Raw genomic sequence first — 16,512 nt, 5'->3', positions numbered from 1 at the left:
TCAGTTGGTCTCAGAACAGTGTGATGCTGAGCCAGAGGAAATCTGGACTAAAATTATCCCAAGCAAACATAACAATACCAATAATAATGAACACCATTTACAGAATATTTTTCAGGGAACAGGTTCAGTGTCCTGAACAATAACACAATGAAATATAATAGATATAAGATGAATAATAAATGAATAAAATTGAACTGACATACAGGACAAGATATAGATGTGCCATTGCATCCAAACCAAAGTTTCATTTTTTTAAAACAGATACAAAAACACAGATGTGTTAAGAATTTCTTCAGAATTCTCAGTAGAAGACATTATTTTAAAGTACTTTCAATGCAAGCAAATACCAAAAAGTACAATTAAATTACAAAGGCCTGACAAAAAGGATGCTTCTTTAAAAGTGACTTGAATTTTGAAGCGGTCTGTCAAATACTCTCCTGCAGTGTATAGCATATCAGGGCTGCACTGGCCACAATGATGGATCGAGACTGGCACCCCAGGAATGTCCCCACACAGGGCATGGCATTCCAAACATTGCAGCAGTCAGTCAGACCAGGATGGACAAGAGGATCAGGGGAACCCTGAATGCAGAGCTGGGGTCAAAGGTCAATTCTAATGCACGTGAATGCAGAGCAGCGGATGCGTCATGCTTTCCTATCTGGAGCCCCCAGAGAGGGAATCTTTTTCTGTTCTCTTCTTGGTAGGCGGCTGGTGCATGCTGTTGTTCTTATCCTAAAATGAATCTACTGTGGACTTTTGAGGTTTTTGATAAAAAATGAAGTATTTTAATGGTGTTTTAGACTGTTAGGAACTGATTTTAAAATGACAAACAACTTTGCAGTGAAGGGGGAAGCTTGCCTAAGCTACAAGAAGAAGGAGGGAATTACTGAGACAGCAGACTGCGCTCCTGCAGCTGCTGCTTATAACAGTCACTTTGCAGCAAAATTGCAGTCACAGCAATCTGAGCCAGCTCTCCCTAAAACCGTCTCGCCACCAAATCCAGGCTCTGGTAAATTAATGTGAGCATATTTCTTATCCTACATTGAGGGTCTCTGCTAAGTGTGTCCTTATGTTACATTTAGGGTCTCTGCTAAGTGTGTCCTTATGTTACATTTAGGGTCTCTGCTAAGTGTCTTATTATACATTTAGGGTCTCTGCTAAGTTTCTTATTTTGTCTTATATTTATTTATTCTTACCTCCATTCTCTCGCTGTGTTGAACTGCCTGTATTTGGCACTGTTTTGCCAATGTTATATGTTTTGCTTTGTTGTTTTTGTAATGGGTGACGCCCACATTTAACCTCATGGGGATTAATAAAGTACCTCTGAAACGTTACATTCAGGGTCTTTAAGTTTAAGTTTCCTCACTGGTTTGCCGGCCTGTGTATCATCTCTGTGTGGAGCTCAGCTGTGGTAATGATACGCCACATACTCGACAGATTGGAGTTTAATCTGCTCAAGTGGAAACACTGAGAGAGAGAGGCCGGAGATATCAGAGACGCACCGCCTCTGCTATTAAGGGGGTATTTGGGGATCCGTGGAGAGCCGGCCGAGCGAAGGGAGGAGAGTACCCAGAAATGTCAAGAGGGCCTCTCTGATGCGCACTCACATACATCTTGTTACCTGGGAAGGATCCAATCTCAAAATGGCACCAAATGCAGAGAGTCTCCATAGCCTGCAAGCGAGTCCTGTACTTTCATGAAAGTTTGGGTTAGCCAGTGAGTGAGTGAGTGAGTGAGTGAGGGAGGGAGGGAGTAAGTGAGGGAGAGAGTAAGTGAGTGAGTGAGTGAGTGATTGAGTGAGGGAGGGAGTAAGTTTGGGAGAGAGTAAGTGAGTGAGTGAGTGAGTGAGTGAGTGGGAGAGTAAGTGAGGGAGAGAGTAAGTGAATAAGTGAGTGAGTGAATAAGTGAGTGAGCGAGTAAGTGAGTGAGGGAGTGAATGAATTAGTTGGAATTAAATGCTGAATGGGAGATGTGGCAGCGGTGCCGCTGTAGGATGCTGCTGTTTGCATAGGCTTCACTGTCACCCAAGAGGGGCTACTTTGAAATCTTCCAGCACACCACCTGGTTGCACAAGTAGCACATTTTCTTTGGCAAAGGCAAATATCTCTATGAAGAGTTCAGTATGAAGTTTACCTGAAAATTATTTTTGTTTAACATTATTATGTTTTAGCAGATTGAGCTAATGGAATTTATCTTATTTTTTAATAAAAAAATGAGTTATCAGCACGGGAATCTTATATTCTGTGTTTTTTAATACATATATAAAGATTTAACTTGTTAAAACTAACTGAGGTAATACAAAACAATGCTGTATGACACAGCTGTGGTGCTCTGCACCTCTTGCCTGGGATAAGTCAGCTCAGAATGGTACAGCTTGTGTATGAGATCAGCGATGTGGTGCGCAGCCTCCAGCATGCTGAGCCATAGCCTCTGAGAGCTTGCAGATACGGTTCTGCCATCCACGTCTGTGCTGGCGGGGTCTGGCACAGGCACGGGCGTGGGCACGGCCACGGCCACGGGCACAGGCCACCTCCACACTGCCAGCTACATCACGCATGCACCCCCACAGGAGGAGAGCGGGGGCAAGGACTGACGTGCACAAGATCAGGTAACCGTGGAGATCCAAGTCACATCGTGCCACCATTCCAGAGTCAAGGTATTTACTCCATATCTTCCCAATTGTCTAATGCATGTCTGATTGGGGGTGTTAAGATGATTCCAAGGGCCCTGACTGACAGGGGCCACCGTGTTGTGATTCTGAAGGGATACAGTGGCCTGTGGTGGCGGGGCCCAATGTAAGATCTTTCCATGAGCTCCAAAATCCCTGGCAGCAGCCCTACCTGTAGCTATGCTCTTCAGCTCCTCGCACACCTCATGTTTAGGGTGTGCCTCCGCCCCACCTCTCTCAGGATCTGCTCCGGCCCAGCTGCCCTGATTCCCACTCCCCCAACCCCACCCCCACCCCCCTACCCCAGCCCACCCCACACACCCGGGATTAATTGCAGCAGACATTAATAAAATGCAGTGCTGTGGATGGACATTCCTGGGTTGTTTGCCTTCTTCCCCGGTGGAAAACAGGTGGGCCAGACCTGAAGGGATCCCGCCCCGCCGAAACACACTGACCTCTTTGTGGATCGGAAAGCGCAGTCGCAGGGGCCGTCGAGAGCGCTGCGGTGCTCGCCGCCAAAGCCTCGGCCCGGGCCAAGGGGTGAAGGGCGGCGGCTGCTAATCGCTCATTAGAGCGAGAGGCATTTCGGTCGCGTGTCACCGAGCTCTGATGTTCCGGCCTTCCATTGGTCTTTTTTAGACCTCTTTTCCCTCCGGGAGCCCACCTCCTGCACAGGAGATGCAGGCAAACAGGCAAATGGTTTATTTTGATGCCACCAGTTGCCGGTTATTCCATTTAAAATTTTGCTTATGAATTTCCATTAATCCTGCTCCTTAAATCCCTCTTTCTGGAAGCTGAAAATGAGTTGGGTGTGAACTGCGGCAAATAACCTTAAGTCTTGCGATATGAAATTTAAAAAAAAATATTACGATAGAGAATTTAAAATGTAGTTTTTGGAACTATATGAAAATTGATACCCGTTTTCTTGCTGGCAGTCAAAGCATAGCTGAAAAATTGGAATCCTAATTTCCTTGCCTTCATATCCAGGTCATTTAATCCACATTATTATGATTACTCCTTGATGTGTGAATGGAGAAATGAGGGGAGACAGCTGAATGGCAATAACCGCAGACATGCATAATTTTTCATTAACGTGTGATTATGTAACGTTTCAGAATCCATCTGCCCATCAGTAACTGGCAGTGTGTGAAGCTGGCTCGATATCCGCAGGAGCCGTCTAAGCTTTGCTGCCCCAGCTGTAAAATCTCCTGGCTGATAGCGAGCTGGTAAAGGTGCACCGAAGCCCATCCCCCCCCCCCGGGGAACGATAGCAATTAAGATGACAACAAAGATAAAATTGAAGGCATTTTTCTAATTAAAATGATAAAGCGTGTCTTCGTTATAACAAAATGAACACACGTGAATTGAAATCAAAATTCACGAAACGAAGTTAAATGAAATCGACAGCATCCTTGGCTCACGCATGCATAGCAGACATTGATGTGCAGCCTAACCCGAAAAGGACGCGCTAAAATGATCAGTGTTAATTTAACTCTAACAGAGATTATACAAGGCCAGCAGGGAGCAAATGTACTATAAGAATCAGAGTAAAATGTACTCTATCACTCACAGTTTATTAACTGGAACTGCACAAGCATGGACCGTTCTGGGTCTTGCAGATTTGTTGCTGCTCTGAGGCGTTCTTTTGATTTTGAGTAGCACTGTTGAATACAGGAAGCTGTGCCTCTTCTTTCCTTGAACGCAGCTGCATTAGGTTGGTTGTGTCATTGGAAATAGTTCCAACTGAAGATCAGATGAAATGTCATTTAAAAAATACTAATACACACACAAAACCTCTTGAGATATAGGCTTGCTGTACGAGCTGGAGTTGTTTTATAAGTGCATTTGCATGTTTTAAATCACAAAGCCGTCGATGTGTAGGCTATACGCTGGCCCAAAATATTAAAAATATCCTTCTTTACTTACAAATGCTGTGGATCACAAACGTACGCTAAAACTGAAATAATATCAAAAATCACAAAGTGAACGATCCCGTTAGGCTCCAATTACATCACATTAATTTAACAGACACTCTCTTCCAAAGTATAATGCAGGAGAACATAAATACTGCATCCATGTGAGTTGTATGAGCGTGAGTGATTTACACATGGCTAACGGTGCTGCAACCGTCTGGAGTAAAATAGGCATGTCCAAGTAACAAAGCAGGGCAGCAATTAGAGGCTGTTGTAAAGATATTTAAACCTGCAAAAGCAGAAATCAGTGGCACCCTCTTGACAAAATGCAAACCTTACTCTTTGCAGAATTTGGAGAGAGTCAGTTTTGGTATTCAAATTCAATTCAATTCAATTCAATTCAGTTTGGCTTAATTGAATTGAATTCAAAATATGTTTTATTTTTTCCTTTTTTTGTGACTGGCCTTGCAGCTATATAAAATGAATGTAAAATGCAAATACAAGATGCATAAAACATAAAAAACAAGATGAAGATGTACCACAATAAATTGATATATACATAAAATGTCCAAGAAGACTTTTTCATATTGGAAAAAAAAATAGAAATAAAATAAAACTGGCTCAGAGACATTAATCGTGTCTTATGTGTCGAAGATTGTGCTTAGTTTTTCACACATTTCGTAATGTTTCTTAAGGAACGCTAGAATGTGCTGCTTACATAAGGCAAAACACACTATAACACAGCATGAACTATTTACAGGCTTTCTACATCTGTGTAATCTTCATGTGTCTGTCCCATGCATTCATGTACGTTCATGAAGTGCAGAATGACATTTTTTCAGTCTGGGAATGAACACTGCACCAACAGGACCGGAAAACAGTGTTGAACCATAGTAGTGGCACAAGCCATGAAATCCCATTAAATACTGAACAGCCCACTTACCATCTGCATGCGTACCAGTTTCATTAAAATAGCAATATTGATTTGTACAGGCCTCGTGTGCTCAAAATGATCACATTGCTTGTTTGATAACAGTGTTTGCTCTCAAAATAGGACCCCAACAACTAGATTTTTGAGTATTTGTAGAGGTATAATCCATGCACAATACAAAATCACACATTATCGCAAATTAGGAATTCTACAACTTAGCATCAGGACCTTTATATTCTGATAACCAGAATAATTGAGCCAAAGAATGTACACACATATACTGTATATGAACTATCTCTCATACTCACTGAGTCTTGGTCACAATTACTTTATATCATCCTGGTAAGCCAATAATAATGGGGAAAAAAAGTTAATTCATTGTGTTTTATCTGATTACATAAAAAGTAAACTCCACTTTGTTTCTTACATGTATGTACTAAACTAAAGGTAGCAAAGGTTTTTGTTTGTTTTTGCAGTTTTATAAATTTCCAGAAACCTGGTTTCATTTACTTCCAGCAAGCTATTTTGTTAATGACAGGCATATATGTGGACCCATGGAAGTGCAGTTGTTGATTTGGAGATGCACAGTATTATGGTATATGGCACAGTATAACGGAAACACATTGTAGGTTATAGATCAATTGACATACTGCAGTAGCTGTTGTAATTTTTTCTGAACCATTTAAATATATATATATATATGCCGATGAATCAAAGTGCTTGGGTTTCTATTTCGTTCCTAAAAATTTATCTGAGCAGAAAAAACTGCATCTTATTGCTGAGCGATATTATAAATCTATGCTCTGTTATGATTATCAACTTATGGCTTCTATTGGTTTAATGCTATATAGAAATTGGGTGAGCAGCTTGTATTCAATTTAAAAAAAAAAAGTTTATTACTATATACAGGCACAAGGGTATGGCAGAGTATTTATGACAACAGAAACTAGAGCAAGCAGTTTGCCAAAATAAAGCAACTTGCATTCTGGTGTGGTCTGCAGCTGTCCGGTTTGACCAGTGTCTTCTTTGTCCCATTTCAGCTCCTACTCTTTCACAGAACATGACAAGACTTATCTGGATTAATCAAGCAAAATCAAGTACATTGGTGTTATGAAATATACATCACCCTCAATTGTATGTTGAAGATATAAAGTGCATTTTAATATCAAATGTTCTTTCAAAACTGGCAACTACAGATGAAACCTTTGACTGGGAATTTACTACCTGTCGAATGCTAACAAGCATGCCGCTTAAACTGTGGAAATTAACTAGTACTTTGCAGATCCCCTTGAGTTCATTTACTTTAGTCAGGTATTAAGAAATGCAATGTTACAATAATGAAACATGGTCATGGAAACATTTGAAATGGCAACCTTCCAGAATATTCTGTGCGCTCCTCCAGGTAGATTCTACCCATGGGCTTTTGATAAACACACAACAGAACTCTTCATTTCCACATCTTTTCAAGAGATGAAAACCTTCTTGATAGTAGGGGCCTGTGCTCCCAAGAATAAAACACTTTGAGAAGAAGCAATCCTGATGCTAGTCCTTCATCAGTAAATAGGTTGTTAAAAGAATATAGGTATATTTTGTATTCATAAGGTCTACATTTTCAATGTGAAACCTATATAGTTTTTTTGGGTATACTTATTTAGGAAGTATACCTGTGAATAGCAATTCAATAATGAATAATGGCTTACAGGGTTTGGAAAACCTACAGTAAATATTTTTGACTTCTCGCTGAATGTTTTCTTTTCAGTGGTATTTGAATATGACACATTGTTGGTTTCTAATTAGGACTAGTACATACTTGCTTCTTTTGTTCATCTTTTGCACGTGTCTCTTAGTATTTTGTATGTACAACCAAGCTTGCAATAATTCTGACTGAGTGCACTATTTGACCTGTTATGAGTTAAATAGGTTAACTAGTTTCCAAACACTATTGTATGTAAGTGTATTGTATGTGATGAAAAGTCTGCCCAAATTTCTGATTAATCAAGGGAAAACTGACAGAAGTACAGCATATGCAGTATATTGGATACTCTTAATGAGTAGCTATAATTAAAAAAAAAAAAGACAATAAGCAATAACTCAATCAGTAGTAATTGTGATCTCAATTATAACATTAGTTATTTTTTCTACTTCCCAAGCTAATCATCTCTGAAAGATACAGCACTGGAATACAGTTATGAATACAATGCCATTACAATATCTAGGGTTGAATGGATATCATGTTTCAGCACCTTATTTACAATCTGATTCATCAGAGGTCCTGTATCCCCCTAGAATAGCACAGATGGCATCAGATCTATGAGGAGACAAACAAACAAACACACACACACACACACGCGCGCACGCGCACACGCACATGCACATGCACAGGCACACACGCACACCCTCCAACCCACAAAACACGCTCACCCTCCAACCCACAACACGCTGAATCTGGCAACGGATCACAAGAATGTGCTGATCCAAGCTTGCTTTAGTGCGTTCAGCACCACTTAACTTCAGTAATAAATATAATGAACGTACATTGTAGAGGTTTTCCAAACAGTCGTATTCTATCAAAGAGGATCACAGCACCGGCTACTCCAAATGGGCACCTGCTGCCCATTTACATTTTTAGGAAGAGTGCTGGTCCAAGTAAATCACTAAAACAAGTGGTATAGGGACTGTTTAAGAGCCAAGTAGCAGTGTGACATCTGGTACTCTTGTCTGTAAAGTCTACAACAGAAGTGCTGCCAGATTTATATCACACACCCCCTTTTAGAGGATCTCAGGTTGTAAACTGTAAAGTTCTCAAAAACTAGAAGAGCACTGATTATTACTGTTAAAAAAGGATTGAAAAGCTCTGATTGCGTCTTTGAATCTCTGAAAAAATGTATAATTCATTCATTTTAATGATTACAACCAACCTGAACAAGACAAAGTCAACAAATATTTAGTTGAAACAACGAAGAACTGATAGGGATATTGATACGTCAGCTAGGTATCCGTGAATCAGTACTGTCAGAATAAATTATGAGCACACTGTTATTCTTTGCCTGAGAAATTAAACCGTACTGAACAGTTGTACAATGGGACCCCAACCCTGGTCCTGGAGACTCCAGGATTTCAGAGACTGGAGGATTTCAATGTTACTCAGCGCCGAATTGGTCCGTTGAAGCAGTCGATTACACATTTTTGTTCACCTCAATGGTCTGAAAACAAAAACCAGCATATTACGTGGCTCTTCAAGACCATGGCTGCTGACCCCAAAACTGTAAAGTGCACTCAAAAATGAATTGCTTACGGACTCATACAGGATACGCACTCCCAGAACAAACAGGAATTCAACATTCTGGTCTGGGTGCTCCCTCGAAAAAAACATGCGCAAAGCACAAAGTGAAATGCATTCTTTCCCCTGGCTGAAAGCTGCCAACCAATGACGGCAGCAGGAATGTGAGGCCATTCTGACCACCTGGCCAAAGATCTCATCCAGGGGCTCAAAGAAAGCTGCCTCGTAATACACAGGATTCTAACCACACAGCTGTTGACTGAGAAGTAATGTTTCTGGCACAGGACACCCACTAAAATATTTTTAAATGGCACTTTTCCCAACGGCTAAGCGAATGTTCACTCTCACACCAGAACATGTGGCAGGCTCTCTTTCGCATTCTTTAATCAAGAACAGATTTGGGCAGGCCTGCATCTGAAAAACTATCCCCTGCATTCCTGGCATGTATCTGCTACTTCATTTAGACAGAAGTGTGATTAATGTAAGCTGTCTGCTCCTAGTTTTGGTATGTTTACAACCCCCTCTAATAAGATCACTTCCTGCTTAGTAAGGAAATACATTCCTACCCTGACTTTTAAGTGCCCATGACCTATTATACATGAGAAATATATGCTCAAAAGATAAAGAAAAATGACAGTAACCATTTTTAGAATTTGCTGCAGTCCAAGCATTTTTTCCCTTATTTATGTGTGCCACACAAGGATCGATCTCGCCCAATGCACGTTGGGATAGCCTCCAGCACCCCCACGACACTGCCTAGGTTAAGCGGGTATAGAAAAGGGATGGATAAATGGACACAAGGATCAATGGCATTTTAAGTGTTTTGAGTGAATTTTAAGAAGTCATTACAAAATTGGAATTTTGGTCTATGTAGTGTTATCACTTACAGTACTAAGACTGTAAAGCAATATCATATCACTTGTGTTATCACTTGCTAATTTATATTCTCTCCATACGCTGCAGTTAGGAATATTTTGGGGTTTCAAAAACAATAAAACAAAAACAATGTTAATTTAAGAATTTATTCACTTCAGTTGATTCATTTCAGTGCAGGGTACTTGAGACACATTGTACTTTTTGTTACAGGGCATGGTGACATCACTTTGATTGCAATATATGCATGACATCTATCTCTGACTATGTCTGAAGTCCGTTAATAATATACCTAGAGATACTGTCAGTGTCCCTGTTTATGTAATAACTTAAAATATGGAAGCTAATGAAGGAAGTGGAGACTACTGTAAACATAAATATGTGAAAAACAGCTAACTAAAAACATTTTTTACATTACTGCTTGGATCTTATTACTATATACATGAAAAATCACCAGTGCCCATCAAGAGATAAATTTACCACTTGGATAATTTATAAGGTAAACATCAGAATTAGGGTCAGAATATTTAATTTCACATTTCACCATACTCTGAAACAAAAGTAAATAATTCATTTTTGCCAATAGAACTTAGCAATGTTTTAGTCTAATCAACAACTACACTGCCACTTTCTCCTAGAGGAAAATGTAACTAAACAACAACGAAACATGGCAAAACCACTGCACACAAGCTATAAACACAGTAGGCTTTTCACACAAAATAAAAGCATCATGAATCTCCATTACAGCACAGAAAAATAACAGCTCCTGAAATAGAAACAACAATTTTCTACATAATATTAAAATGAGTATGAAAAAATAATTTGGGAGAAAGTGGTTTCTTTTATATTTGTGTTGTTTTGTGAGTGCTTATGCCACTGGAACACAACCTGGAGACCTTTCTTCCTGAGTTTCACTAAAGCATGTTTGTTTTCTTTATACAAGCACTGACATCAAGCTGACCTCTTTCGTAAAACGAATTCCCAGAAAGCTGAAAGCTTTTCCATAACTGCACTTGCGAACACCTCCGCAGTAATTTCTCCACGGACCTCCTACGAGTCTGAATCAGACATATGCCTTCCGTTTGTCCCGGCCCAGGGCAGTGGACAGACAGAGCAGGCTTAGTTCAAAAACTGAATGAAACTTTGCACAGATGACCTGAAACGTACATTCTCGCACATGAAAAGGCATGATAGCATGCACCATTTTCTTCAGTTTTTAATGTGAGCCAGAGAGAGAGAGCAAGGCTGAAAGAGAGAGAGTGAGAGAGAGAGCAAGAGAGTGCGAGAGAGAAACAGAGAGGGAGAGAGAGAGAAACAGAGAGAGTGTCTGAGAGAGAGAGAGAAACAGAAACAGGGAACAGGTGAGGTTTTTTGGGGCTGGCCCACTACTCGCTCAGTTCGTAGGTGTTGTCCATTGGCGCCTGGTGCGAGATGTGCCAGCTGTGAGGGGGGCCGCTGCTGGTCCCAGCCTCTGTCTTGCTGATGCCGCCATGGGTGGCAGGGCTACAGGGCGGGCACGTGCCGGGCAGTCGGGGGTCAAGGGCGGAGCCGAAAGTGTGGTGCACCACGTGAGGGGCGTGGCGGGGGTGGACACGGGGATAGTCCTCGTGGATGTGGGTGTAGCTGCCGCTGCCCTGGGCTCCCAGGCTGTACGGCCAGCAGTCAGAGGGAGGCGGCGGAGTCGGAAGTCCGTGCCCCACCCACGCTCCGTGCTCCACCGAATGAAAGATGGTGCTGGGCGACAAGTCCGGATGGATGGAGGAGAGGCAAGGGCCGCTCTGCGATGGATAGCCACTGCTCCAGAGGGATGATGGGAAATCGGCACACTGTCCTGATGATAAGATGCCTCCTGCTGCAACACACCGACAAGAAGGTAAGTCACTGAGACACAAATCCTCAGACAGACCCCCAACATCAGTTTCCAAACACTGCAATGAAAACTAACAGAGTTGCTTTGCAATTTGAATAAAGAGCAGTATGTCCAGTACAGCACAAAGCACAACACTGCAATTATTGAATCAGAAAGTCTACCATTTAAAAATAAAATAAAATAAATGGTCTTGGAGATGTAAGTCCATTCGTCCTAGCCTAGTAAGTTTTGTCTAGAGCACAAGTTAAATGAATGTAATGTGATACAAGGACAAGGAGTGTATTTTTAGAACTTGATACACTAAATAGAAATAAGCAGTGTCTCTTATAATATCCGTATTAAAACCGTACCAAACGACTGTCAATACACAAGTTGACTCACATGAATATTGAAAATACAGAGAATCATTAACCTTATCGTTAGAGATGCTCCAGTTGTTTCTGAATGCTCAGAAAACATTAATTCTACATGAGGGCTAGAACACAAAGCACACTTGACAGGCTGTCTGTACTTCACAAGTTAATTAGCAAAATAAATTAGAGCCAATTTTACAGGCCATTGTTTGGGATTTGTTAATGTTAAAGTACTCTATTTACAAGGCAATCCATGATAATTTTGTGTTTATTATACCATCAGCCAACAAAATATCAGAAATGCATGTTGGTTTCACACTATGATGTTTTCTTGTGTGAAATGTACACGCTTTCTTGTACATATTACTCTTCATACGGAAATTGCTGAATGAGCTGTGTTATTTTATTGTATTTTAAATATCATATTGGCTAGTCAGTCAGACAATTTGTCAATCAATCAATTGAGCAGTAAATAAATCAGCAAATCAATCGAGCCAAAAGGTGGACCCTGCTCCTAAGAGGGCGTGTCCTCACCTCTTCGCAGACCACCCGAGGGGGTTCGGCCGCTGTGGGCGTGGCCGGGGAGGGCGCTGGCCTGGCTGAGCGCGCGCGAGAAGTGCTCGTCCACCACGTCCCCGATGTCACCCTGGAAGTAGGTGAAGAGGACACACCTGGAGCTCAGGTACTCCGCCTCGGCCGGCTGCGCCTCCTTCTCCGCCGCCCCGTCCCCTTCTCCGCCCTTCTGCTCCTCCGGGCTCTCCTCCCGTTCCCCCGCCCGAGGCTTGGGAGGCTTCACCTGCGCGGGCTGCGCGGGCGCCTCCGCGGAGTCCTCCATCTTGCCTTGGAGGCAGATCCTCTGCAAAGAAAGGGGAAAGGATGGAGAGCGGTTAGGAGGAAAAGGAGGAGGAGGCGGAGGAAGGAACACACTGGACTCGCACGGTATCGACTTAATGAGGTTACGCCATCGCTGGTTACTGAGCCCTCCACTCCACTTCCTGTTACTCCTCGATTAGCCTGCTGAGCTTAAAGGCCGAGATCTCCCGCCAAGGGAACGAATCACGCTCTTACAGTTTCTCCACGGGTTACGTACATCCTGTGACAGACACTCGCATTAACACACATGTCTAGACGCCGCAGCACAGCTGTGACAGGTCATCATCTACGGTACGCATGTGTGGTAAAGCGTTCACGTTAATTCAACTAACTAAGGTTTATGCGAGGCCAAAATGAATTTATTCCACCCGTGAAAAATGCACTCTGTCAGAGAGGTGATATACTGAACCAATTTTTTTTTCTGTGCTTCCTACATGAGGACCTCTAGCACAGGGCCAGCACTGTAGCTGAAAAGGATGTGGGCTTCAGAGGTGGATACAGTGTCCCACTACAGCCAGAACCATCCTGTGCATCTTCCTCCACAAACTGAAAACACCGGTGTGTACCGCTACTCAGCAAACTCTGCACCCTGATAATTCATTCTCAATTGAATACCAATACATGAACGCGAACATTTACCATCATATCCTCAAATTTGCTTGCTTCTAAGGGCACTTGGCTGGAACTGGATCTTAACATTATGTTGTATGTGTATGGATTGAATCCTACTTTTTATTGTGACACCAACAGTTTTGCATGGCCTCTGGTCTTTGTCCAACCTTGTGAACTCACTTCCGTATGCCATTCTGGATGAGTGATTGATGGAGCCTCGGCTCCATTTCAGTCATTCTTACATCATGCAAAAATATTCTGAATACTGCGAAGAACACATTTACAAGGCCAAGATAATTCAGGTCTTTATCTTTGCAAATATGTCTCAAAAGTGAATGGTTTTCACACTGCCCTTGCAGAACAAAAAAAGTCAGAAATTGCATGTTGGAGGCATATGAAAAACTATACTGATTAAGGAAAAGAAAAGTTGTATTATTAAAAAATTATTTTATTATCCAAAATATTACCGCAATCTTAGTGGTTTATGAAACTACCATAAAAATAGTGATTTGTATCATGAATGACTTAAGGTTATTGCCTTTGCAAAAGTAGTACAATTCAAATTGTGGTCATAAATGCAGGTTATCCCAAGCAATACAGTACGTCTGTGCTGAGTAACATACTAAAATAAAAATTAAAAACCTAATGAATTAGGGAGATTGTCTATACAGTAAAATGCCCAGGGTTAATTCAACACGAACATAAAGCAAATGGTATCTGTTAGAGTTGCAATGACACTGTAAGAGTTGCATTAACACTGGACGTTTTACTGTGTAGTTACTAAACTGAAATGTGATATTTAAAAAGCTGTATAATAAAGGTGTATATGTAATTTTTACTAAGCCTCGGTTGCTTGATTGGGCTATAGCTGAAAAGCATGACCATGAAAGACACACCATGTATGAAGAGGCTATTTTCCTAACTTGGCAGAGGGGTGGCTAAAGTTCATGCTTTTCTTATGAAACTATCTGCCTATGTGCAAAATGCACTCTGAAAAATGACCCTCGAGGAAATTACGTCAAAATAGCACAATTTGGATAATGAATAGGCCTACTGTGTCTACACTGTATCGACATTTAAGAAAAATAAAATAAAACATAATAAAACGCACTTTAATTTTTTGACAGACGCGTCCTTTCAGCTTGCATATAACAACCACACAGAAAACGTAAATTATGGTATGAATAAAATCACTGCGTAAAGATGGCCACTTGTAAAACTTGCGAATACTCAGAAGAAACCAGGATCTGTGTCGGTCAATTCAGATTAGGCTAGAAATTGTACAAGGACAGGGCGTATTGAGCCTACCTGCTGTTGTTGTTGGTAATGATAATACGCTGCTGCTGCCGCCGCCGCTGATGTCTCCGGCAAGTAACGATGGGTTCCATAACCCTGATGATACATAACATCCAAGCAACTCATTGCAGGGCACCGAGGTCTCCGGACGTTTACGAAACGATGGACGTGCGCACCTCAGTCTGGGACAGATCTGGTGAACTGCATCCTCACGAGGCTATATAAACCTGCCCGCTGACAGCGACATTACCAAGTAAAAGGGGCTATTAGCATCAAGTAGAATACTAACCATCGAAACAGGTTTAACCTAAACGGAACCTAGCGACGGCGACTCTCCGAACTTACTTTTCCAAGTTTCGGGGCACCTCTGATTGGAGGGTAGTTTGAAAAGTAGTTAACGCTGATGGGGGGAGTTTCACTAAACAGCCACACGCCCACTTACTCCTTCAATGGGGAAGTCACTTGCTGGAGAAGATAGGTGGGTTAGATAGAAGCATTCAGAATAAATCTTATTATGAAAAAATACTGTTTTACTGGTCCTTAGTGCTATAACAGTATGTGGAGACGTGTCGTAAAAATACCGCAATTATTTGAGTAAGGAGCTGGCAGTAGGCGACGTACGGAGGTCCCGTTAATCATGTTGGCTTAGTATTAGCCCACATATTTCAACTCTTATGCATATTTTCTTTTACTTCTGTGAATGCCGAAATCACAGTGAAATGCAAAGATTCGAGAAATGACAAATCAAAGTTTGCATGCGGAATATGGTTACATAAACTGTAAACAGACAACTATCTAACTGTTTTTTTTCTGTTTGGGGCGTTATATGTAACACTAGCTCGTGTTTAACATTTTTTCCTCCCAGTGACTGACATTTAATATCTCGAGGAAACACAGCGAAATTCCGTGTAGGAATTACAGCCTTTATTATATATTGCCCCATTTTAGGGGACCAAATATATTGGACAATTGGTTGTTCAGCTTTGCATCATTATTTCAGATACAAGAAAACTAACAAAAGGTCTATTGTGGGTTATTGTTGGAATTTACATTTTGTCGTTGTTGTCTCTCAACACGAGGACCAAGTAAGACAAGCAATCATGAGGCCGATATATCATAGTAAATAGATCAGACAAAACATTAGGTGTCAAATTGTTAGGAAGCAAGAACACACTGGTGACCTCATGAATAGCAAACAACCTGGTAGACCATGGAAGACCACTGTACTGGATAACCAAATAAATTTTTCAGTTGTGAAGAAAAACCCCTTTTGAACTGTCAAACATATCAGATCAACGCTGTTTGGGTGTAGGCATATATGTGTCAAAGTCGAACATAAAGAGAAGACTACACCAGCATAACCTCAGAGGGTTCAGATACAAACTTTTGCTAAGCCTCAAGAACAGAATGGCTGGGTTAATATCCTAAAAATTACAGAGTTCTGGAACAAAGTCTTATGGACAGATGAGTAATAACCTGTAGAAAAGTTATGGGAATAAGAAAGTGTGGAGAAAGAAAAGAAATGCTCATGATCCAAAGTGTCCCCTCCCTCATCTGTGAAACATGGTGGAGGTATAGTGTTATGGCTTAGGCATGTATGGCTGCCACTGGAATTGGCTCACTTCTCTTCATTGATGATATGACTGCTGATGGCAATATCAGGATTAATTTTGAAGTGTATGGAAACATCTTATCTGTCCAGATCTAACCAACTCATTGGTCGGCACTTCACCTTGCAGCAGAACAATGACTCCAAACATATTGCTACAGCAACCAAGGAGTTTTTCAGGGCCAACAGACAATGTACTTTTCCCTGGTCAATCAGAGACATGATTGTCATGTT

At 41.4% G+C, this 16,512-nt stretch overlaps 1 protein-coding gene across 2 annotated transcripts; it reads right to left on the bottom strand.

Annotated features, from left to right (window-relative positions):
* Window positions 1-9,800: 9,800 nt before the first annotated feature.
* LOC135250502 (transcription cofactor vestigial-like protein 3) lies at window positions 9,801-15,065 on the bottom strand. Of its 2 annotated transcripts, none has more exons than XM_064326832.1 (3): window positions 14,682-15,065; window positions 12,423-12,744; window positions 9,801-11,517 (listed from the first exon to the last, which is right to left on the bottom strand). In XM_064326832.1, exons 1-3 carry the CDS (start codon window positions 14,793-14,795, stop codon window positions 11,051-11,053), a joined length of 903 nt encoding a protein of 300 aa, XP_064182902.1. In that variant the 5' UTR covers window positions 14,796-15,065; the 3' UTR covers window positions 9,801-11,050. The 2 variants fall into 2 exon arrangements, with proteins under 2 accessions (XP_064182902.1, XP_064182903.1); XM_064326833.1 differs by having other exon boundaries at window positions 9,801-11,514.
* Window positions 15,066-16,512: the final 1,447 nt, after the last annotated feature.

Source organism: Anguilla rostrata, chromosome 3, assembly GCF_018555375.3.
Source record: "Anguilla rostrata isolate EN2019 chromosome 3, ASM1855537v3, whole genome shotgun sequence".
Classification (NCBI taxonomy): domain Eukaryota; kingdom Metazoa; phylum Chordata; class Actinopteri; order Anguilliformes; family Anguillidae; genus Anguilla; species Anguilla rostrata.
Note: the sequence above shows the minus strand (reverse complement) of the source record. Positions and strands in the feature narration are given on the sequence as shown.

Excerpts from the sequence above, each read along its gene's own strand:
- LOC135250502 (XM_064326832.1), bottom strand. The coding sequence starts at position 14,795 with ATGAGTTGCTTGGATGTTATGTATCATCAGGGTTATGGAACCCATCGT. Across the intron at positions 12,745-14,681 it reads ATTACCAACAACAACAGCAG|AGGATCTGCCTCCAAGGCAA; the intron begins GTAGGCTCAATA and ends CTTTCTTTGCAG. Across the intron at positions 11,518-12,422 it reads CTCGGGTGGTCTGCGAAGAG|CAGGAGGCATCTTATCATCA; the intron begins GTGAGGACACGC and ends GGTGTGTTGCAG.